Below are 24,227 nucleotides of genomic sequence, written 5' to 3'. Positions count from 1 at the left end.
CAGACCGTGCACGCACAGGTGACCTTAGATCTTGCCCCTGCCCCCAAATCCCTGGGGTAAAACCTTCCCCTCTCAAAGCCTGAGGATGGGCCCTGAGGGGAATAAGCAGGGGCTACTAACAGGGTTCCCAAGCCAAGGGTTTATTGTTCAAGAGGTGACTGAGCCTTGCTTCAGGCTGGGACGGAGAAATGAGGAGCCTCCAAAGCCTTCCACAAGCAAAACCCCATCCTCGGGGACTCAGTTCGGTAGGGGCTGCAGCACGAGCAGCAGGGACTGCACTTGGAAGGGAGAAAAGGTGAGCTTCAGGCGGGCGTCCCGAAGGGGCAGGGGGCCAGCAGGGTCGCGCCGCTCCAGGAGGTCACAGCTAGAGAACAGGAGGGGCCGTGAGGGTCCCGCGAAGGCAGGAATCCCACTCCCACCCCGGAGTGGAATCCCACTCACAGGACGGCCTCCTGAACCGGCAGCGACATGTGCAGCCAGCAGTCGACGTGGCTGCCGTGGGCCTCGTACAGCCTCAGGACCAGCGTGCGGCCCTGGGGGCTGGTCTCTGCCTGCGGAGGGAGGCGGGCGGTGGGCGGTGCTGAGGGCGGGCCCGGCCCCAGACCCCGCCCCGGCCCCGGCCCAGCCCTTGCCTGTTTGACGGTCTCCAACACGACAGCGGGCGAGGACACCGAGAAGGCGCTCCAGGCTGCGGTGGGCGCCGGGCCCGGGGCGGGCAGCGCCAGCAGGGGGAAGTTGAGGCTGTAGGCAGCGGGGATAACGCCAGCATCTTGGAAGGAGCCTGGGTGCGAACCAGAAAGGGACGAGTGGTGGAAATGAGGGTAGGGGCGAGGGACGGCTGGAGTTTTCCCCACTGACCCTTGAGACAAGCGAGGCTGGGAAGGGCAGAGGGGCGTCGGGGCCGAGGCACTCACCCTCGTGCGGCATCAGCGCGTAGGTAAACTCGTGACGCCCCATGTCAACCGTGGCGTCAGGGGACTTAGGTGCCCGCAAGCTAGGGTGGGAAGGGTGGGTAAGGGCCGGGCTGAGCTGCTTGTTTTGGCCCAGGAAGACCGCGCCCCCACGCTCCCATGCCAGTGTCCCAGGGACACCCCACTCACAGCGAGAGGCTGAGGACACTGCCTTGTACTGACGCGCCGTACTTGCAGTCATTGAGCAGAGCCAGCCCAAAGCCGTGCTCTGACAGATCCATCCAGCGGTGGGCCCACACCTGGAGGGTAGATCCATAGATCCCAGACCCACTTGGTGGCCCCGCCTCCTCCTTGTGCTCCAGAGCTCCTGTCACCAGACTGAAGGAAGCTCTGGGACCACAGGATTGCATTCTAGCTCTCACTTATAGGAGGCCCTGCTCACACCACCCAACCTGTCTAAACCTCAGTTCCTCATCTGGAAAAGGGGGATAAGAGTACTTAACCCACCGAATGGGCATGAGTGTCAAACTAAACAAAGCATTTAGCACAATGCCTGGTGCACGTGTTAGGAACAAGTAAATACTGATCATCACCTTCCTTCTCTTCACCCCATACCACACAACTAGTTTCTCCTCAGCCAGGGAGGATCCAAACCCCCACCCCCACCACCCCATGTCAGACCTCAAATCGAGCCCAGTCCCAAGAAGTGTTGTAGTGGGTAGGCCTCTGCAGATGTCCAAACTGGACCTCATAGGTGGCCTGGGGGCTCCGCACACGGGCGGGGAACTCCACCTTCAGGAACTTGTGGGCCTCATGCCAGTGCACCTGAGGTAGGGGTGGGGTGCAAGGGGAGGGATGGGCCTGGGCTGGCCCCTCCTCACCAGCCACACCCGGGGAAGCTACCTGCCACCCTGCCCCTGCTACCTCGGTGTGGAAGCGGACATAAGGGCAGCCAACATCCAGCACGACCTCCTGGCTGAGCCTACTGTTGGGGCTGATCTGCAGCAGGAACCAGGCACTGCCCCGCACGCCACCCTCAGTGCCCACTGCCAAGGTCCCTGCCTGGCCCAGCACTGGCTTCCTGTGGAATAGGGGAGGGGAGGGAGGGAGGCGCTGAGCCAGGGCAGCCTGGTGGAGGGGGCCCAACACCCTTGTATTCCCACCACCACCCCAAGTGCTGCCCGCCCCGCACCGTGTTTCTAGGTGGTAGTCCATGACATCCCATGCGTCCCAGTACAGAGGGACGTCATCAAATAGTACGAACTGGTTCCCCACGGCACCCTCAGCAATGGCCTCCCTGGAAGGACACGAGGATTGGTACTTTACAACTCTGTGACCTTGGTCTCTTCAGCTGTTCCAGGTATGTGGGCAGGGTAAGTAGACCCAGGGGACAGGGGACTCCTAAACCAGCCTGTCCCGCTCCATGTGTGGGTCCCAGTCCAGAGCCACTGGTGGGCTACTGTGGGCAGCTGTGGCCAGGGGACAGAGGGATTGAGGTCTGGGATCTGCCTGCCAGGCACTGGGAGAGGGCAGTGAGGGGTTAGCACCTGCCAGAGGCCACCAGCACCAGGGACGTCAGGCGGCCAGTTGGGTCCAGCCTCACCCGGATGATGCCGTTGTCCAGAGTCACAGAACCGTCAGTCTTGGTGGGAGGGGGCCTTGAGGCTAAGTCTGCAGGGGCTTCCGCAACCAATAGCTCCCCCAGCCCCAGCCCTGCCTTACCACTTGCTCCAGGCTGGGGAGCTCAGAACCCCCATGTTGTTAGGCACAGCCCGGGACAGCCCCCCGCCACCACGGCGACGTGCCAGCACTCACCTCCTGCATGACGAACACAGGCTGCTGGGGCAGCAGGGGCTGCAGTGAGGCGGGGGTGGGAGCAGGAGCATAGCCCATGCTGGGCACTGTCACCAGGGCTGGGGATGAGGCCTGGGCATCAGTGCGGCCTCCCTGACTTCTCAGGAACCTTACTCGGGGTGGGGGTGGAGGGGGTGAGTAGTAACTCTCTAGCCTGAGGCACCCCCAGCAGAGATCCTCAGCTCTTGGTTTGGCCTTGATCTCCCTCCTGCCGCAGTAGCCACCCTTCTCCCAAGCTGGTACCTAGGCTGTGGGCCCCGCCAGGCCTGGGCAGGGCCAACACTTCCGTGCGCTTCCAGGGCAGTGTGTTGACAATGAGGAGGCCCTCGGGACCTGGCTCTCCAGCACACAGGGCTGCGGCTGCGGCGCTGAGCAGTGTGTTTCCATGGGAACGGATGTCTGGGGAGAGACTGGTCAGTCATGGCTGGCAGTGGGTCTGGATGATCCCTGAGTGTCCCACAGGAGACACTCTGGGCTCTGCCTTGAGTGTTGCAGAGAGCAGTGGGGATGTTGCCTGTCTCACCTTCGTAGTGGCACATGGCCTCCTCTGCCACCAGCTGGATGCAGCTTCCAGTCACCACATCATGGAACTGGTTCAGGAGCAGGAGCCTGCAGGGGCCAAGGGCAGGGCTGGGGAAGGCTGGGAGGGAGGGGCAGCCACAGAGGTGTCTGGGGTGAGGTCGGTGGGTGGCAGGGGGCAGAAGCTGGGCTGACCTCCAGAGGTCCCGCAGCTGGGCCGCCGGGTATAGGAACTGGGCACTGCGGGCCAGGGCCAGGCTGCTGAGCAGCTCCGCGTCGTGCAGGATCCGCTCACACTCCCGGTTCTCTTTCTTGATCTGAGCCCAGGGTGGGGGATCAGTCTAGAATCTGTTCAAGCATCCCAGGACACCTTCCAAAGCCTTTCCCTGCTCAGACCCGGGATGACTCCCCAAGGCTTCCTGGATAAAGCCTCTTATGGGTGATCTGCCCCAAATGCCTCCCACCTCTCCCCTCAGCCCAAGCCCCTCCTCCTTCAGGCTCCTGATCCACCTGGCCTCCTGCACTCCTCTCCTCTCAGCTCATCTGTGGAACACAAACCTCTTCCCCCAGGTCTGGGCTGGGTTCCGTCCCCTGCTCCCTCCTCTGACCCTCTGGGCCTCTCAAGGGCACACTCTCCCCGCCTGGCTCAGCCACCAGCTCTGACCTGGGCGTGGGTGGTGTAGGTGCCATTGTGTAGCTCCAGGAAGAGCTCCCCGACCCACGTGCACAGCTGCCCCGAGTCCTTCTCCAGTGCTGAGAAGAGGCGCCCCGGAGAAGACAGCTGCACCCTGAGGGGGACCGAGAGCCTGGGTCTCCCAGCCTTGGCCACGTGACTCACTCTTCTTCCATGCAAGGGCAGACAAGATATCCAGCCCCGACTGACAGGAGCTGACCCCAGAAAGCTCCCTGTCCACACAAAGCCAGTTTGGGACACCCCAGGAGATTTCTCTTTCCAGTGGGTTTAAGCCCTTTCCCACCCTCGGCTTTTCCCCACCCTCCTCCCAGGGTAGAAGTTGGGAGGCACCCATGGTCCAGGATTGGAGGGGGACAAGGTCTAGGGTAGGGGCTGGGCCCAGTGTTTGAGCAGAAGGAAGAGCTCCAGGCAAGGGCTGAGGGTGGGGCTAAGTGAGGCCAGGCCTGACCTGGGCAGCCCATCTGTATCGCACAGCCGCTTCAAGCGGTCCACCATGGTCTGGGTGGGGCCACCACCCCCATCCCCAAAGCCGAAGAGGAAGGCACTGTGGTTGGTCCGCCCCTTGTCCCGGTTTTTGGCCACGGTCTTCAGCACCTGGAAGGCGGGGCAGGTCAGCATGTGTCAGCTTAGGGCAGGATACCCAGCCCTGTCCAGCCTGCCCCCCATCCCCCATCTCGGCCATAGGTGCCCTCTCACCTCCTCCACACTGCCCTGCATTCCATATGAGTCACCAGGCGGGAAGTGGGCCAGCACACGGGAGCCATCCAGCCCCTCCCACAGAAAGGTATGGTGCTGCAGGCAGGGGACAGAGTAGGAAGAGAGAGGCCAGAATCAGGGCTGAGGCAGAGCCAGGCCTCCCAGACTTATCTCTGCCTGTTGTGTGACCCTGGGGGAGGCATGCCCTCTCTTGGTGGGGGTTGGGTGGTCTGTCCAGGACCCTTCAATAAGCCTGGAGAGAGATGAACAGGCCAGGTGGGACCCAGGCCCCCTCTTCCCCTGGCCCCTGGGGCCTGCTCACCGGGAAGGAGTTCACCAAGTTCCAGCTCAGTTTTTGGGTGAGGAAGTGTCTGATGCCACAGCTGCGCATGATCTGGGGGAGCTGTGCTGAGTAGCCGAATGTGTCTGGCAGCCAGAACTGCAGGGAAAAGGGCCTCTGCGGCACGGGTACCAGGGCTTTTGGCGGAGCAGCCACAGCCTCAGGCCCTCGTCACTCAAGGTCAAGCTCCAGCCCCATCTGCCCGCAGGCCAAGCAGCTCCCAGCCTACCTCGGAGCACATCTTCCCAAACTCCTGCAAGAAGAAGTTCTGTCCTTGCAGGAACTGCCTCACCATGGCTTCTCCACTGGGAAGGTTCCCATCCTGCAGGGAGGGAAGCAGGGGGCAGCCGGGTCAGCATCAGATGGGAACAGGCAGGAGCTCAGGCCAGCCCCACCCCATCAGGAGAAGCCAGGGCTCTGACACCAGGTTACAGCCAGTGCCCAGGAGGTGTCCATCTCCTGGCTGCAGGACCAACTGTCTGTTCCCGGAGCTGGGTCATACAGACAGCCTGTCACGGTGCTTAAGGCCCTTGTCCCCCATGAGTCCCAGGCCTTGGGATTCCGGGGACTAATCAGCGCCACCAGGGATGGGGCGTGAAGGGCCTGCAGAAAGTCATCAGCGAAGCTGAGGAGGGAAGGCATGACGGTACTGAGGGGCTGCAGACTGCACTTACCATCTCCACCCAGGTGCCCCCCACGGGCACAAACTGCCCACGGCAGGCGAACTCCTGGAGCCGGGCATGCAGGCCAGGATAGTAGCTCTTTACCCACTGGAGCTGCTGGGCCTGTGGGACAGATGGGGCAGGAGCTGCACCAGGAGTGACAAGAACGCCCACCTGGGGCTGAGTACCTGGGACCCAGCGGGTGGCTGAGGGTGAGAAGGAGCCTTGCCCCTTAGGCCCAAGAAGCCCTCAGAATCTCACACTAGGACCTCCTAGGCTCCAGGTGCCCTGACACCGCTGTCCCTCTGACCTGGGAGCAGGCAAAGATGAACTCAGGATTCCGCTCCATGAGCTGAATGGCTGTCACCCAGCTCCGGGCACATTTCCGCACCGTCTCCTTGAAGGGCCAGAGCCAGGCTAGACAAGCAGGGGGACAGAGGGTGGAGAGAGAGTGGCAAGGAGCTGGGGGCTCCTCACAGGTCTCCAGCCTCACCCCTGCCCCCCAGCACTCAACCAGGCCCAGCTTGGATCCCCGGAGGGTCATCCTAGCGTTCTCCTATCCCAAGCCCTTTCCCCTCGAAGTCCTGTGGCATTGCTCCTGAGCTGTCACTTTACGTCACTCTTGCAAGGTGGGAGTAGCGGCTGGGGAAAGGAGGCTGGCTGAGGCTATCAGGTCAATTTTACAGCGCAGGAAATGGAGCCCTCAGTCTCTGGACTAGCCTCACTCTGAGGTCTAGACACCCCCAGGGAAGAGGCAGAGGGGTGAGGCAGAGGGGTGAACCCTTCCCCTGCACACACACTGAAGGATGTCCTGGAATACAGGGCACAGCTTCCCGAGATGGACCTGCCCGGGCCGCCCATCCTACATGAGGCATCACTGCCTCACCTCTAACCTCTAGGCTCCTTCTTACCAGGCCAGACCCCACATCCACCCTTTGGCACAGCAAAGAAAGCCCTTGTTCTGTGGTTCAGAAACTTTAGCTGGATGAGAATCAGTACCTTGGGGAGTTTGTTAAACATGTAGATTTCCCATAAGCCTCAGGTTCAAAACTGAACTCCTGATCTCTTCCCTGGAAACCTCCCCCTATGCTTGAACCCCTATTTTAATTACTTCCATTCCTATATGAGGACTTGGGGACCCCTGTCAAACTCTTACTCATCCTCACTCAGTTCAAAGGTCACCTCTTCCATGAAGCCTTTCTTGAATTCCCCAGACCCAGCTGGGTTAAGTGCCTCTTCTGGGCTCCCCAGCCCTCCATACTTCCCTCCATCATGGCACTAACTGTGTCTGCCTATTTTGTGATCATCAGTCTCTCTAATCCTAACCCCCCAACATCTAGCATTGGGCCACATGGGGCATCGGATTATGTTGAAAGAATAAATGAAGCCACACCTAGCAAAGCTCACAGTCCATTCCCCTTGCCCCACTGTACAGATCAGGCAAACTGAAGTCCAAGAGGGGCAAGAACTTGATATGGATCACGCAGTGCTGCCAGGGCACAACCAGGGCTTCAAGGCCACTCCTGCTTCCCCAGCCAACCCATCAGCTGCTGCCCTACCTGTATCAATGTGGCAGTGCCCCACGGCATGGATGGTATGCTGGCTTTCACCTCCACGTTGGCCAAAGAACTTGGAGGCCAGGGCCTGGGCCACTGGGAAGGTCTCAGGTTGGGCAGGGTCACACACGTTCACGATCTGGTTGGCTGTGTACAGGGCCTGGAAGCTGCGCTGGTTGTCCTCCCCAAGGCCCTGCAGCAGGGTTCTGTCCCTTACTCCCCATCTCAAGCAAGCAGAGTCTCCAAAACAAGGACCCAGCTGATCTCACAAGGGTTCTCAGCAGAGTTCCTCCCTACCTCCAACCCTTTGCTCCTGCTAATCCCCTCTTCGGCCCGCCTGCCTCCTCCCCTTTACACAGGGAAATTCTCCCAACACTCAGGTAGGCAGAAACTGCTCCTTATTCTGGATTCTCAGAGTCCCAACCCAAGAAATAGCTTGCCTGGAGCAGGGCTCCAGAGTGACCAGGGTGGATGGGGGTGTTGAGTACCTTGGCCATGCCCAGCAGCAGCTCCAGATCCACCAGGAGCTTGTAGACATCCCGGTGGAACACGGCCAGCTCAGCCCGGCTCACCTGGAACATCTTCTCTGGGTCAGGGGCTGCGATCATGGATCCCTTCCCGGCCCCCAGGAGCCCATTGCAGGCTACTTCCACATAGAGAGTCAGGCTACAAATGTGGGGAGGCAGCCTCAGGCCAAGAGACTGGCAGAGGACTCTGGGGCTGGGAGAGGGAGGACCAAGGAGGCTTCCAACAGACCCCTCCCCATGCACCCCCAGGATCTATCACCTAGAGGGTCCCACAGTATTTCAGTTGCATGTGTGAGAGGGTCACGGTAGAAACAACAGACTAATTCCACATTCTGCTGATAAGTGTTCTGATGAACGCTGGGGAGAATATGCAGCCAAGTTTGGAACCGTGTGAACTGTGCTGTTGTTCAGCCTTTTATTTCCAAGGCTGTCTACAAAGCAGTGCCTTGGCCTTGGCACCCTCTTCATATTAAAAACACATTAGGATCTCCCAGGTCCAATCTTTCAGAGCAAAGATCCATCAGCCAGCATGAGGCAGGCCACTGTTTGCAGCAGCATGGCGGCCTGTGGTGATGTTCTACTGTCTTTAGGGAGCAAACATGACCTCCTTAGAGAAGCCTTCTATGACCCTCCTCCTACCCTTCTCCTTAGTCTGGAACAGATTTCTCATGTTGAGCTCCCAGTATTTTCTTTCAGAGGCCTCATCAGCTTTGTAATTATATAACTATATATGAGTCCTCCTTGCTGTCAAGGACCACTGTAGTGTCTGGAAACATCAGATACACAGTGTTCAATAAATATTATAACATATAATAATATCTAAGAAGAATTTTTGATGGTGTCATAAAATGCACATTATAATATAGAATGAATATCAAGTGAAGAAAATCAGGATGCAAAATGTCAAAGAAATACAAAGCTATGCCTGAAAGAATTCCTGAGAAGAATGCTGAGACGTTACCAGTGGGCATCTCTAGGTGGTGAGATAATGGGGGAGATATTTACTTCTTTTTGCTTTTCTGTCTCTAACACAAGAACGAAACATCTTTGTAGTCAGAGGGGAAAACCCTGCTTTTTAAAGACAACTCTGAGATTTGAGGATGGTTGTGTTGAAGGTGGGTGTGTTTCTGAGATCACTCAGGGCCTCAGCTTCTCCTCGCCCACTGGTGCCCTCTCCCCTACAGCACTGGTCAACCCAGTGCAGGGACCCACTCACCTTCGGGGGTCTTCTTCCTCCAGCTTGTCAGTCAGGACATAGCTGGTCTTCTCCCCTTCTTTGGTCAAACCCTGGTGGGGAGTAGAGTGAAAGAGACAGGGCCTGAGGCTTCTGGACAGTTCACATGAAGTACAAGCTGAGGGAGGCCAGGCCCCTCCACTGGGTCCCCAGCACTGGCTCCTCTCTCTCATGTAAGACCAAGATATCAGAGACCCCTGGTAGCAGGTGCCCCAACCCCTATGGCAGTCAGCAGCAAGATCACCAAATGGCACCTATTTACCAGCAGAAAAGGCCACCAGTCTTGTGGGGCCTTAGGTAGGTGTCTGATCCTGGGTGGCTTCTGGTGGCTTCTGTACCCCTGAATAAGCATCAGAAGGGAAAGACAGGTTTGCCTCATTCCCTGCTATATCCCCAGTGCTTAGCACAGGGACCAGCCCAGAAAGGGCACTGAGGAGACATTTGCTGAGCCAGTGAAGGGAGGGAGGGGTCTGCCCTCTTTTTCACAGGAAGAAAAACAATCCTAACCTGAGACTGAGGCTTAGCCCTACTGGAATGGAAGCTGTGTGAACCCGCTTCCCAGTACACTGACCTCTATATATCCTAGTTCCTTAGTCTGTAAATGACCATAAAGACCTACCACACAGGATTATGAAGGTTAAACCTGGTATGGTTGGATGCATGAACAAGGTACTTTTAATAGGGGTCTATCTGGGAAATTGGAGATGGGGTGGGAGAGATCCATTATTTCAGATGAAAAGGACTTTTTAAACTTTATGCTATCCAAAACTGTTTGAAAATCCCCACCCCTCTCTCCTGCCACTGACCGTCATAAGCATATACTACATATAATAAAAACCAGTTCATGAAAAACCAAAAATAAAAGATGATATAATCTGCAAAGCTACTACTCTGGCCCCTGGCCCCTAGTGGGGGGTTAATAAAGAGATCTGCTGTACCTACTATTGTACTTGATTAGTTACTGTTTTCAGCCCAGAATGGGAGGGTGACTAGTCAGTGGCAGGGTTGGTTTAGCACTAATTGTGTTGAGACCCATAAACCATCCGTTCAAGTATGAGAAGGACCAATTACACAGGAGCCCGAGCAGCAACTTGCCCAGTCCTGAAATCCTGATACCACCCTGCAAGCAGAGCCCCTCAGCTGAGAGTGGCTGATCAGGGAGAGATCAGGGCTGAAATGTGGCCATACCTGACCTAGGGCAGGGCTTCTCACCTGGACAGGTTCCCCGTCACGCCACACCAGGCCTTCTCCATCACTTTCCCAGCGAAGGTGAACTTCCTGACCCACCCATGCCTCGGGGATGGTCAACTCCACCCGGAACCAACAGGTCCACCAACTGCAAGAGAACCACTGAGATGGGCCTAGGGGTTGAAGGCCTGTCTTTTTGACATACCTCCTTGGATCAAGGGTCAGCAGGGGCTTGAGACTTTCTCCAAGCACTTGCAGCACCACAAGGTATTCAGGTTTGATTCACAAGAAAGGAGCAACGGGGGTGTGCAGCAAGGTGAGGGAAAGAGGCAGAAAATGAGGGGGTCTGTGACCTGTCCCAGAGTGCCCTTCCTAAGTGGTGTCCAGGGACTGGGAGAAGGGAGGCAGTAAAAACTCTCCCATGAAGACTGCGGGACCAGGGAGCTGTTCCCAGCAGAGGGTGCTGCTCTGCCCCAAGTAGCTGTCTAGGGCAGAGAGCCGACAGTGGAGATGGGCCCTTAGGGGAGGTGAATAAGCCGGGAGCGGGGCCCCATTGGCCCTGTCCCGCTTCTGGGCGTTACCTACGTGGGTCCGAAGCTGTCGCCGACCCGCGCGGGGCGGAAGTCCTGCTGGACTGCCTCCTGGTAGGGAAGCCTCTCGGGCGTCAAGAAGCTGGAGAGCTCGGCCACTGGGCAGCTGTCTCCGAAGAGCCTGGGCGGGAGGGGCAGGTGGGCGCGCGCCGGTGGCCCTCCCGGCGGGTGGGGACGCGCGTTCCCTTGCTCCACAGCGGAGAGGGCTGCCCCACAGCACAGCCTCCCGCTACCCCTTCCTCTCGGGCCCCAGCCCTGTCCGCGGCGGGCACTTTGTCCCTCGGGCCGGGTGGCTGCGGCTTGGGTTTCCCCCCGGAAGGGAGGCCAAGGCGCGTGGATGCGGCCGGCTGGCCGGCGCCTTGGACGAGGAGCCACACCTGCCGCGGAGATTACAGTCGGTGAAGTAGAGTGGCGACACGAATTTCTCCACCCGCTCCAGCGTAGTGCGCCAGTGCTTCAGGGCCGGCGCCGCCGCCGCCGCCATCGCCGCGCGCTCGCTCCTCTTCCCGGAAGGCCTCAGGCGCTGCCGGCGCGGTCCACGGCCTGGAGCCAAAGGTTCCGGCGTCAAAGGGCGCCTCCCAGGCCCGGGCAGCTTTCCTAGGAACACCGGCGGCTCTCCGAAGCCCTGCTGCTCTGAACTTGGAGCAGGGAGCTGAAAGCTAAAAGCCGCGCTTCCGAGGGTCCTCTCTTAACTCGTCCGAGCTGGTGGACACTGGGCAAATCGCTACGTGAACTGCAAGTTTGACGCTTTGATACTGCAAAACGCCTGGGACGGAAACAGACCGTTAGGCACCACGGGCGGGAGCCTGGGCTGCTGCAGACGCAGGTCATCCCGTCTCAGAAGCTGCAAGCGGAAACCCCCTTGCGCTCCGGTCCCAGCCACGACCTCGCTATCTCGCAAACCTGTGTCTACTTAACGTGGGAAGAGCCGGGGAGCCAGGGGTGCCATGGACGGGTGCTTTCAAGCCAGTCGGCGGACATGTGTTAAATAGGGGAGGGCTTTGCATCCCAGTAACTTCAAGCTTCCTCTACTACAGATTTTACTTATATGGCTAACTGCCACCCATCACCAGAAACTGAAGATTTTGAGATGGCAGATCACAAACAGCATTCAAGATCCTAATAGAATAATGTATTTCACTACATAGGACTGACATGTTAGAGAAGCCATAATGCCAGGAACACCTCCAATTTCATCCTCACGTTACTCTTAGTAACCTATTGGCAGCCTTTTCTGCCTCCTAGGACTGCTGAGTCCTTGTCTATAAAATTATTAGGAAAAAAGTATATACACAACATAAGCCCTGATACTTTAATGGAAATACTGGCTAAGTCATTTAATACATTTCAAATGCAAATTGTTAGGAAAGTACATAATACCAATGTATGTTTTAAATATATGATTTAAAACATAGATAACTTGCTGCTATAAGACAGGCTGAGTTGAGCTTGGAGCTCAGATGTCCGAAGGCAGGAGGGATAAAAATGCTGCTTGTGAAACCCTGGCTGTAGGTGAAGCTCCCTTTTCTTCTGGTTGCACTTGGTAGGTTGGGGTTTTCTCAACTAGCTCCAACCCTATCCTGACCTGCAAGTAGGTGCTCTGAACGTAACCCTATGCAGAGACAGCAACAACGGGAGCTGCCCGCTGGTCAGATCCCATCAATTGCCCCCATAATTACAAGTCAACATGCTCTTTCTTGAGCAAGCAGAGGAGGGGACAGGTGAGTTATTGCTGGGAAAACTTGAAGCTCTTTCCTCCCAGTCAGTATCACTCCACCTCCCAAGTCAGACCAGAGAATCCCCTCCCACAAGGCTTGCCACCCAACACTTTGGGGCTCAGAGTCTCCTGTGGTTATCCTGTCCCTCCACTGCCCACCCCCACCCCCCACAACAACAAAACATCTAAAATTAGAAAAGTCTACCATGTGTTTTGAAACTCCAGAAGCAAAAAATTGTGGTTTTGTGGTGATGATATTGGGGATTTTTAATTAAAAAGCAAACAAAACCACATAAAACACTGATGGTTACTTTACAGCTATGACCAGGGTAATGGTTGCTGGAGAAAAATCCACCAGGGTACTGAGAAGGCTCTGCTGGTCTTTGTTCAGTAAGTCCATGCTGACCACATATAAAAATTCTAATCACAGATATTTAAATGTCTGCCAGTTTAAATTTATGTAATTAAAAAAAATATATATTCCATTTGCAGTTGCTAATGAAGTGTATCAAATCTTCTCCCTCCCAATCCCATTTATATCACACACTTTATACACACTTCTTTCAAATACTGGTTTGGTATTCAAGTTGTTCACCCTCATTTCCAGTAAGGATAAGAAAAAATACAGAGAAGTACAAACCACATAGCTGGACAACTTACCCAAATATAAAATATTTCCAAACAGTTGAAATAAGGTGAGGGAAATATGTACTAAAAGAATGAATAATTCTATTTTTAAAATTTGAGATATTTTGATTTGGGACAAGTGCAACTAAGGGGCCAACTATTGAAAGCAAAGTCCTGTTTTGTACCGTAGATAAGGAACTGAAGCCCAAATCCCTGCTTCACAATAGTTCTCTGGTGAGGACAAGGGACTTGGGTTGAGAGTTTATTCCTTAAGTAAGAATCAAGCTTTATTTATTTACAAAAAAAAAAAAAAAAAAAAAAAAAAAGTTGGGGAAAGGGGGAAGACAAGTTTTACACAAAAGTACTACAATGGTAACTCCCTTTGGTAAAAAGTGTAATAAATGTCTTGTACATCTGTTCATAGGTACTAAATCTGAAGCCACATAGAACTATGGTACACAAGAAGCTAGAGCAGTTAAGCTAGCACATCAAAGCATATTTCTTTTAATAAAAAAATTGACAGTATGTACATTATTTACAAAAAAAAAATCCAGGTTAAAATTGTGTGTGTGTGTGTGTGTGTGAGAGTAAAGCTGGTGGATGGCACTAGGGTAGACTAGTAAAGAAGCAGGTACAAAACAGTTCCACGGGAGCTAAAAAGGACGACTGATTTGAACTTGTTGAGGTTGAGAACCAGAGGAGAGAGGAAAAGGTAGGCAGCAAGGGGCTCATCAGGAATCAAATCCACAAGATGATCAATCCCAAAGCCAAACTGCAGGTCCCAGAGAGAATCTAATGGGTGATCCAGATGTGCTCAAGTGACCAGGAAAAAAAAATCCAATCCAGTTTTTTTTTCCTTTTGGGGGAGAGGAAAGGAGCAGTGACCATCAGAGTTACAATCCATTTGAGCGTGGAGTCCTTCGCCAGCCTGTCTGTCAGTGCTCGCCCATCCAGTCAACGTGTGAACAGCATCTGGTGCCCTCACTGAAGGTCAGGCCCCAGGAGACTCCAGTCTCAGCTCTGCTGGTGTGTGCAAGCAAGCTGCATGTCTCTGTGCTTGCATGGATTTCCTTCCTCTCCAGGGCAGGCTACTACCCAAACCCCCCTGGGAAAAGTTCCAGCTCCAGCTTTATAACGTATCCACATTCCTTATATGTAGCCCACTTGGTGCCAGGTTGCACCAGCCACACACAGATCAGGTGACCGTGTCCCAGAGAGGCCCAGTGAGGCTTGAAAGGCATCTTCCTTGTTTCTTCAGTGTGTGTGAGTGCACGTGCCTCCTCACACACACACCCCTCAAGTTACCTGCTCTGGTTTTGCAGTTATGGGGCTTTGAACACTGTGCCATATTTGACACGGTACTTATTAATGCTCACAAAGTGCAGAGTCTCTGTGTCACAGGTGGTGGTGCAGGGCACCAGGCCCTCCAGCCCCTCACCCATGAGCCACTTGCTGGTCTCCGCTGCCATTTCACGGGGCACATGCTCCTTGGTCCATTTATCTACCCAGGCCTGGAACCTCTGATGTAGCCGCTTGCTTACACGCTCATGGGACTGCAAAATAGAACAAGGGGAAAAAAAACCCATGAACTAGGACCAAAAACCCTCCAAATACAAAGCCTAATTTCCTCCTAAAGTAGCAGAGGTAAGAAGTGGGCTCGAGTCGCTGATACCACTGGAAGTTAAAAAAAAAAAAAAAAAAAAAAGGCAGTAAGAGTCTCTGCTTAAAAACGAAAATTGAAAAAGACTAAGAATCTAGAGCATGCAAGGAGTTAGAAACCATAAAGCCTCCAAAGCAATGCCAACACGGGGTGTGGGCAGAACCAGCTCAGTGCTGCCCAACTGCGGCATGCACTAGTATCATAGGGAGGGCGTCGGGGGAGACACACAACCCTTGATAAAAACCACAGAGTTCCTTGTTTCCAACAATCTGCATTTTTAAACTAGCAACCCAGCTGATTCTAATGTACCCCGAGTGAGACATGAGTTGAGACTGTCGGTCATTTCTGTCAGCATGGCATCCCCGTCTAAGTAAGACAGCATGAGGCAAAGCTGACAACCCACTCTCCCCTTCCTGCTCTTACCTCCCCTGCTCAGCAGAGTGCTGAGCGCAGCAGGTCTTCAGTGGAGGTTTCTGTTCCTATCTACGCATCTGGTACATACTTACTGGTGCAAGGTGGAGTAGGGCGACACAAATACGAATCAGGTGTTGCCCAGCTCCCCAAATCATTTGAATCAGAGACATGCAGACATACAACACACAGCACCATGAGAGAGGTACATTAGCCACCTACCCTTGGCTCCCACTTGAATGTTTTGTAGTCCTTTCAAACTTTCAATGTACCTCAAAGTCCAAACCACGCCCTACGAGACTAAGTAATGTGGCCTCTGCCCAGCCGTCCAGCTTCACACATGCCACTTTCCCATGGCTCGAGCCACAATGATGTTTTCAGTTTCTTGAATATGCCAAGTCCTTTCCCCCTCTCAGCCTGGTACTTGTTTCCTTGGCCTAAAAAGTGCCAACCTCCCAACTCTTCACCAGGCTGGATCCTGGTCATTGTTCAGGCCTCAAGCATCACCTCCTTAGAGAGGTCTTCTCCAACAAAAGCAGTCACCTTTGATCACTTCACCAGGTTTCCTTCCTTGGTGGTGCGTGTCATCACACTACATTACACGCCCTACCTCATGGTTGTAGTCCCAGAGCCTGGCACACAACTGCACCAGGATTTTCACAACTGAGGCAGCTTGTGAAAATAGGGTTCATACAAGCAGTACTACCTGAAATGTAAATGCTGGGAGCAGCTTCACTGGAAGGTGCCACTGGCTGTTATAGATTGAATTACGTCCCCACAAATTCGTTATGTTGAAATCCTAGTCTTCACCCTCAGAATGTGACCTTATTTGGAAACAAGGTCGTAGCAGATGTAATTAGTTAAGACAAGTTCATACTGTAGTAGGGGGGACCCCTAGTCCAATATTAATGGCATCTTTTAAAAAGGGAAATTTGGACACAGGCACACACGTAGGGAGAACGCCATGTAAAAATGAAGGCAGAAATCTGCAAGCTAAGGAACGCCGAAGATCGCTAGCAAACCAGCAGAGGCTCTGAGAGGCATGGAATAGCTTTTCCCTCACAGCCCTCAGAAAGTTCAAAGCAACTCTGCCAAAACTTCAACTTTGGACTTCTAGCCTCCAGAACTCTGAGACAATAAATTTCTGTAGTTTAAGTCACCCAGTCTGTAATACTTTGTTACAGCATCCTTACTCAACAATTCTCAAACCCAAGAGAAACAACCAGAAGCCTCCGGGGCAAGCCTCCCCTGGCTGAGGAGGGAGGAGTGTGGGGAAATTCCAGTTACTGGTTCTCACCTGATGAGCCCGGAGCAAGGCGGTCCTCCGATACATGTAGTCCTCGGACTTGATTACATAAACCATCTTATAGGAGTTCAGTTTGAATCTACACTCCAGCTTATCCAGGCTGTCCGCATTCTCCATGGCCTTCTTACTGTTTCCTTCTTTCCCTTCCTTTTCCTGCTGCTCCCGCCCACGCTGACACTTCCGGATCCGCCGCAGATTCCTACAAAGAAGAAAAAGCCCTGTGGGATGAGAGCTCGTCCAGACACGTTCCCACGACTGCCCCAAAGGAGCGTTCTTTGTTGCATGCTTTCACCGCACGTATCACAGTTTTAATTACATACATTTAAAAAATGTTCACTGGTTTCATTGTTTAAAAAAAAAAAAATCCAACTGCGAAGATACACAGAATGAAAAGCAGGAATTGTCAACTACCCCCTACCCCAGTTCTCAGAATCTCACTTGCCTTGGCACAGGTAGCCACTGTTAGCAGTTTTGATTTAAAATCTTCTAGGTCTCTCTCAATTTTTCACTTAATGTCATGAAGATTTTTTTCACTTCACTACACATAGATCTGTGTCATTTTCTTTAACTGCTATAGAGGAATGTACCTTAATTTAACCATTCCTTAACAGGAATCAATCAGGGTTCTTCACCTGAACCACAGAGCACAGAAAATTATTTAAATGTCTATTTTTTTCAATTCTCCCAAAGATGGTACATAACTAGTGCTATTCCACATACGTAAGAAAAGAAGGTAATTCACATCAAAGGATGCCTTGGAGGGTATTTAGAACTTAATTCCCTCCCACAACAAGCAGAGAAAGGTTGTCAGCTAGACAATTATGTTGTTTCCTACACTTTGCTATTAAAAAAACCTGCTGCAGTGAATAGCCTGGTATGCACACATTTCGGTAGGACAGCAGTTCTTTGGTGCAAGGACTCTTGAGGGCCTCCAAGGCCCTTTTCAGGAGATCTATAAGATCAAAACTATCTTCATAATAATACTAAAATATTATTTGTCTGTCTTTCTTTCTTTTAAACTGTGTTAACATTTGAATTGGCAGTGCAAGAATAATGGTGATATATTTATATTTATATTTATATTTATATTTATATTTATATTTATATTTATATATGAGGTGGTGGCACCAATCTGTCCTTCTCTAGCCATGCACTGGCCATTAAAAAAGGAAAGCTGGTTTGACTTAAGAATGTCCTCGATGAAGCAGTAACATTTATTAAATCCCAGCCCCTTAGTTCACATTTTTTTAATATACTGTGTGATAAAATGGGAACTACAAATAAAGCACGGTTGTGTGCCAAGCACAATGGGACTCATGAAGAAGAGCACTTGAGCACTGTAGAGCTATGAAAGGAACACCATTTTCACCTGTACTTAAAGATGTGTCTGATGAGGTCAATGGCAATATTAATAAGTGTGATGGGGGGGATATTGTAAAATGAAAATGTGTCAACATTTGGTAGGTCTGCATAATTTAGTGAATTAATATTTCTGAATAACCAACTGCATGAAATTATAAAATCATGCATGAAAAAATTCAAAGTACAAGATAAACCAATGCATTTTGACATAACTGCATGAAAAGCCATTGACATTTTCAATGATACTGCAACTAACCTTTAAGAAACACCACGTGGAGAGTTTTGTTGTCATATCAAAGAATATCCACAATTATCTGAAAGGATGTGAAAATATTTCTTTTTCTAGCTACATTTTTCAGTAAGGCCAGATTTTCTTCACATATTTCAACCAAACAACATAGTGCAACAGACTGAATATACAAGCAGATATGGGAAGCCAGCTGTTCTTCTATTAAGCCAGACATGACACAGATTTACAAAAGTATAAAGCAATGCCACTCTTTCCACTAATTTCTTGTTTTGAAGCAGCTTTTCATTAAAATATTATTTATGATAACATAATACATTAGCAGTTATTTTTAAATGAATTCATAAACATTAAACATTTCTCAGTTTAATTTCTAATGTGGAAAATATTACTAGATATAATCCACATAAACAAAAATTTTGGGGGGTTGCTCAATCTTTAAGGGTGTAGAGGGTCTCAAGGCCAAAAAGACTGAGAAAAACCTCAGTTTTAACAGGTAGAAGGCAAATTATTAAAAAACCAAAGTTTCAGAGTAAAAGCCCCATACATTTTAACACCCTGCCCCTAGAATGATTGTATCAATATTTCCCCCCAAGATATAGGAAAGTACCTTCCCCCTTCCCCACATCTTCTGTAACACAGATTGCAAATCTTTTAAAAAACTTTGCAACTTGGTGAGTAATACACGATGTTATGTTTATTTGCACTGTTTCATAAGCATAGAGACTAAGTCTGCTTTACTGAGACAGGGGCCTGGCACAGAGCAGCTGACTGAAGTCTGCTAAGTGAGTCAATGAATGCAAGAACCTGGCAGGGCCCTTGCGTTCACACCCCTTTCTGGGTTCCGACTAGGATCAAGTCTAATAATGCTAGGATAATACCTTTCTGGAAACGTAATACGAGATTTCAACTCCCGAACTTGAGGGAAGGAAGAAAGCCACTCTATCACAGCAAAACCTATTTTCTACTTCTGAAACTCTGTTTTCTTCCTTAACCAGCATTACAATTCGCCCAATATACAGGGAGGAGGAAATATTTAAAATTCTGTGAAGAGAGCAGGCCTAAGACTGCTATCCTTTGAAAACCCTGCTTACAAGGTTGTCCCTTGGCTGGTTCTGGGCTTTTGGATTTGGAGTTTCCACCATTCTCTGAATGATAAGAATGGCTCACTGTACCTAAACAGTTTGTACAAAATAAATGGTTTATGCTGAAAACCTGCTTTCTTTCTGGGAGTCTGGAATTTTGGTACAAACAAGGCAGAGGGTGCCTACAGGATGAACATCCAATAAAAACTCCCAGCACCAAGTCTCCAACAAGACTCCCTGGTAGACAGCATTCCAAACATACTGTCATAATTTGTTGCTGGGGGAATTAAGACTGTCCTCGTGACTCCACTGGAAGTAACAGACTCTTAGAAGCTTGCGCCTGGCTTCCTCTGATCCTGTCACGAGCACCTTTCCCCTTTGCTGATTTAGCTTTGTATCCTTTTGCTACAATAAACCGTCACTGTGAATATGACTATGCTGAGTCCTGCGAGTCCTCCTAGCGAATCATCAAACCTGGGAGACTCCAACACACATTCCTATCTGACACCAGGCAGTCACTGCTGATTCCTAAAACTCTCATCTCCCTGATGCTTTTGGCACATGCTCCAGGTAAGCTCATAGTGGAACAGCCAAACAAATCTTGAATTAGTATCCTCAACAGAGCAATAAATAGAGTAAGTGAAAACCAAGAATCTGAAAATCATTTAACTCCCCATTCCTCAACCACGCACAAGTGTGACTTTGTGGATACGTGACTTGGTTCACTCACCTAGGGAGAAACACTGGTTTCCGAGCCAGATGCTCACGAAGCTCAGGAGAGGTAGTATCAGAATTCACATATCGCTCCACATAGTCTGACCAGCGCTGGGATTGTGAACACAAAAGCGGAGGTGGGGAGAGAGCACAAAAACTGAACTCCAACCTCATCACGTATTCTAGCAAATTCTATGATTCTATGTCTGAACTACTTAAATTTCAAGATCAAAAAAAGCCTCTTTCTAGAAACACAGCTTTAAAATTCTGTGAGAATGTAAAACTTAAAGTTTCTCTGAGAGACTTAAAAGTTACCAGAAGTCATAAATGCTCACTGACAAGTTTTATTTCCCCACAGAGGGTTTTGTTAACGAACAAGATGTGTTCGGGCAAATGTTTGAAAATCAGTATCTTTCACATTAAAATCTGGGTTTCTGGTATCTCTTTAAAAAATGTAAAGATTTGGCATTCCCATAAAACAAGCCTCCCCCCTCCTCCATATGCCCCCAACATCAGATGCGTGGCCTGCTCTCTCACTAATATCACCTGCTAGACCCAGCTGTGACAACCAGCTCACTCCCTGTCTACTCAGTGGGGTTGAGAACTCCTGGCTCCATCGAACCCAATGAAAAGTAAACATGACCCAACGAGTCAAGATGATCCTGGGCAGATGGCACCTCATTTGTTGTTTCTTTTGCTTTAGGATAAAAACAAGAAAGCTGCCAACAATGAGAGAGCTTAACTGAGAGCTAAATGAGACTGCCACCAATCCTAAATACCTGCCACCAGGCGGTCCTTTTCTTCAGCCGAGGACATGGCTGGAAGGACCTGTCCTTTAAACATCAGGTCCTGACCCTTAAATGGGCTGAGGCTGTCTGGGCCTTCTAGAAGACAGTCCCTGGGCAGACTCTCAGAACATGACGCATGCTCAGCACGCAGTTTCTACAATAACTCATCCATACCTCTGCTTCTACAGGGTCATCCGAGTTCTCCTCTTCCGTGTCCAGAAGCTCAATGGTCAGCTGAACCTGGCCTTGGCTCTGAATGAACATAAGCTGCAAATAAGAAACCTGAGTGTGAACAAAAGACCATCTCCAAAGCTGTAATTAGCTTCTTAAGGGTTGAGAGTTGGGGAAGCAATAAAGTTGTAAAACTCTGCTCCAATTGAAGAGATGAGAAAGCTATTCAAAAACTTAGGAGGTGGTAAAAAAAGGTAAAGGCCCAATCTTGCTACCAGGAAAGTGAAATGTTAGAGCAAGAAGCATCATTTCACATTTCACACATCTTGAATTAGCTAAAATAATAATCAATGTCAGAAAGAGTGGTTAAAAGCCAGAACGATAAAATGTCAATGCTATTTCACTTGATAACCCATTTATGGGACCTAATATGAAAATGTATACAGGTATACAGTGTTTTTAAAAAAAGAAAGAAGGGAAACCTCTCATACTGCAGTGAAGTGGAAAACATCACACAGCAGAGAGCAGCAGTCAGACTTCCACTGCAACAGAGGTCACACACACCAGGAGGTAAGAAACTCAAAACGTCAACATATTAAGGAGTCATCTGTTGCAATGGTACCATCATATCTGAAGTTCCTGAAATTCTGAGTTGTGCTAATATCATTATGATTTTTTAAAAAATTCATATTTAAAAGCAACACACTGATAGAGGCAAAACCAAGTCATGGTTTGTACAAAAGTATTAAACAGTGAGGGCACATGGATCTCCCCTTTCAGAATCCTAGGATTCTCAATGCCTTAAGATCACTATTGGAATCACATGAAGATCACAGAGATTAGAAGAAAGCTTTAGAATCGCTTATTTCAACCGTCTTCATTTTATATAAAGAAAAACCTAAAACCCAGAGAGTTATGACTTCTCAAGGCCACACAGCTAGTCAGTAAGCAAAATGGACCAGAAGCTAGTTCTGGTTCACAGTTCTTCTGGAGAAGAATTTAAAAATTCCTATTTGCTAGTAAAACTTAAAATGTGGGGGGAAGGTGTAGCTCAGGGGTAGAGTGTGTGCTTACTTAGCATGCATGAGGTCCTGGGTTCAATTCCCAGTACTTCCATTAAAAAATAACTCAAATAAATAAATCTAATTATCTCCCCCAAAAAACAAAAAAATTAGTTTTTTCATGTATGAGTGAAGCATAATGAAGCATTAAGCTGTATAGCAGAACCTGACACAACATTGTAAACTGACTATATTTCAATAAAAAAAATACATAAATGTCGTAAGAACATAACACACACATACAAATACAAACATAGTTACTTCCCAAATAGATACAAAAAAAAAAACTACCCCCAGGAATTTGCTAACTCCCCGGATCTAGGATGACCCTGAGTGTCAGGTTTGTCCTACTATTATAAGGAAACCACCTCTCAAAGTAATATTGAGAAGATAGTCTCCACTCTACATGCTTAAAACTAAACTCAATTTCACCCCAACAAGTTCCTCACCTGTCTTATTAGGTCCTTTACCATATGTTCACCCCAACTCTCTGACCTCTGCACCCACTATCCAAGTCTTGCCTAGCTTTATTATTAGACTGCCCACATCCATTACCCAAATATGGTAACTGCCTCCAGTTGTAAACGTGGCTATGAAGATTCTCTACCATTTGGATCGCTCTTTCTAGACACCTCCTTCGCCAATATCCTATGCTTCATTTAATGAACACAGAGTCACTGAGTGTCCTCTACTTGTCAGCCAGGGGCACACTCAGGAGAGAACGTGGTTTCTTGCTTGGAGGAGCTCAATTTAGTAAAGGAATCAGGAAGATAAACAATTATGTTGCAAGAAAATAATGACAAAGGTACTATTCTAGAGACACAGCAATACGCTGTGGGAGTAAGTAATCCCCCGTCAGTGAGTTGAGAAAGGTGTCACTTCAGTGAAGTGACACTCAGCTGGGCACTGAAGGACATGGGGAAGACCAATCGATTTCAGAGAAATCATGACAAAGAAAATCTTATCTTTAAAAGTAACTTTAAAAAGAACAACAACCCCTCTCCTTTCCTTCAAAAGGTGAAGGATATGAATAAACAATACACAGAAGAGGAAAAAGAAATGGGTTACGCAGGAAACAGGGAAATGTGAACTTGAGTAATACATTTTTCTAATCATCTAATTGACAAAGATAAAGAAGTTTGGTAATACTAAGTGTTGACTAAGAATAGGGAAATAAATGCTCTTATCAAAGTGCACACTGGCACAGCCTCACTTCGCAGTGTAGTATGACAATATCCACTAAAATTTAAATTTTAAAATATTCATACCCTTTGACCCAGGAATTCCACTTGTGTCCCTACCCTAGGCAAACACTACCACGTGCACACAAGGATGTGAGTACAACAAATGCTGTTCAATGCAGCACTATTTGAGATTGTGAAAAATGGAAATAGTTTAAAAGTTCACCATAAAGGAATGGTTTATTGAAAACTATGGTACCTTCATACTTCATGTTAAGTATGACACAGTAGTTGAAAAAACGAGCTGGATCTATATAAACCAAAATACAGCAAATTTTAAGACATATTAAGATTTAAAAAAAAGCAGAATGTAAAATATGCAGTCTAGTCTAAATTTAGTAATATATTTCTACATACATATGTATATGTAAACACACAGAAAAGGGTCTGAATGAATATACACAGAGCTAAACATGTCCGACTTTTAAAAAGCACTGCAGAATATGCACAGAAAAACTGAAAAGAGGAGGCCGGAGGTGGCAGGGGGGCAGGGGATCTGGAGGGCTGCTTAAGCTTAGCTTAATGCTAATACTATTGCATTTTATTCTCTAAACATTCTAAAGAAAAGATCACTGTGGTGACACAATTTTCCTGGTTACCAAGCCTTCTGTTCCTGCTGTTCCTTCTGCCACTCTGACAGCCATTCTTATCTACAGGGTGAGTCTCGAGCCTACCCTTTCCCGATAGGTCCTCACCACACAATTGAATACTGTTAAACTCACTGTGGGTGGGGCTGGTAATTCTGTTCGCCATGAGAGTAAACACTCACTTAAAACCTTGAAAAGTTTAGGGAATCTCTTCTGCAGTGGGAAAGCCCTCAGGTAATAGAACATTAGATCTGAATCTGAACTAGAAAACTCGTTTCCAGGTCTTCCAAGATTCTAAATTAAGCAATAGTACAGGTGACCGGTTAGAAACTAAAGACAGCTGAAGTAGAAGCAGACAACTACACGAACAATTTGAGGGTCAGATCATGAAAGTGTATGGAACATGCCTGCTGAGGTCAAACTGATGCAGCTTAGCTCTCTTAGCTTGGCCAACTATGAACCGCATTCTGGGCCACCTA

General features: G+C 49.7%; 2 protein-coding genes across 8 annotated transcripts in view; both read right to left on the bottom strand.

Moving 5' to 3' along the window:
* Positions 1 to 124: 124 nt before the first annotated feature.
* MAN2C1 (mannosidase alpha class 2C member 1) lies at positions 125 to 11,484 on the bottom strand. Of its 4 annotated transcripts, none has more exons than XM_064480690.1 (27): positions 11,149 to 11,484; positions 10,767 to 10,892; positions 10,206 to 10,329; positions 9,256 to 9,333; positions 8,976 to 9,046; positions 7,721 to 7,898; positions 7,236 to 7,425; positions 5,987 to 6,093; positions 5,689 to 5,799; positions 5,244 to 5,336; positions 4,997 to 5,113; positions 4,675 to 4,770; positions 4,427 to 4,572; positions 3,949 to 4,072; positions 3,480 to 3,601; positions 3,289 to 3,374; positions 3,009 to 3,164; positions 2,727 to 2,824; positions 2,459 to 2,607; positions 2,104 to 2,208; positions 1,836 to 1,992; positions 1,593 to 1,736; positions 1,101 to 1,210; positions 915 to 994; positions 633 to 781; positions 442 to 551; positions 125 to 364 (listed from the first exon to the last, which is right to left on the bottom strand). In XM_064480690.1, the coding sequence occupies exons 1-27, from the start codon at positions 11,253 to 11,255 to the stop codon at positions 238 to 240; spliced, it is 3,261 nt and encodes a 1,086-aa protein (XP_064336760.1). In that variant the 5' UTR covers positions 11,256 to 11,484; the 3' UTR covers positions 125 to 237. The 4 variants fall into 4 exon arrangements, with proteins under 4 accessions (XP_064336760.1, XP_064336761.1, XP_031296658.1 ...); XM_064480691.1 differs by having other exon boundaries at positions 2,459 to 2,553; positions 11,149 to 11,483; XM_031440798.2 differs by lacking the exon at positions 9,256 to 9,333 and having other exon boundaries at positions 2,459 to 2,591; positions 2,727 to 2,837; positions 11,149 to 11,483.
* A 1,917-nt stretch (positions 11,485 to 13,401) lies between these two features.
* Positions 13,402 to 24,227, bottom strand: part of SIN3A (SIN3 transcription regulator family member A) — a 58,047-nt gene continuing 47,221 nt past the window's right edge. For all 4 annotated transcript variants that reach the window (XM_010977858.3, XM_031440794.2, XM_064480689.1 and 1 more), the window contains 4 exons: positions 20,863 to 20,955; positions 19,917 to 20,011; positions 16,484 to 16,691; positions 13,402 to 14,668 (listed from right to left, as the gene is read on the bottom strand). In XM_010977858.3, the coding sequence (XP_010976160.1) occupies positions 14,438 to 14,668; positions 16,484 to 16,691; positions 19,917 to 20,011; positions 20,863 to 20,955 (627 nt within the window). In that variant the 3' untranslated portion in view covers positions 13,402 to 14,437. The remainder of the gene's footprint in view (positions 14,669 to 16,483; positions 16,692 to 19,916; positions 20,012 to 20,862; positions 20,956 to 24,227) is intronic.

This window comes from Camelus dromedarius, chromosome 29 (assembly GCF_036321535.1).
Source record: "Camelus dromedarius isolate mCamDro1 chromosome 29, mCamDro1.pat, whole genome shotgun sequence".
NCBI lineage: Eukaryota > Metazoa > Chordata > Mammalia > Artiodactyla > Camelidae > Camelus > Camelus dromedarius.
The sequence above is the reverse complement of the archived record's forward strand: the minus strand, read 5'-3'. Positions and strand labels throughout refer to the sequence as shown.

What these genes read in the sequence shown, in the direction of transcription:
- MAN2C1 (XM_064480690.1), bottom strand. Translation starts at nt 11,255, where the DNA reads ATGGCGGCGGCGGCGGCGCCGGCCCTGAAGCACTGGCGCACTACGCTG. An exon ending in CAGCTGCGGGACCTCTGGAG is followed by an intron (nt 3,375 to 3,479) that starts GTCAGCCCAGCT and finishes TGGCCCCTGCAG; the next exon opens with GCTCCTGCTCCTGAACCAGT. An exon ending in CCGGTTCAGGAGGCCGTCCT is followed by an intron (nt 365 to 441) that starts GTGAGTGGGATT and finishes CCTGTTCTCTAG; the next exon opens with CTGTGACCTCCTGGAGCGGC.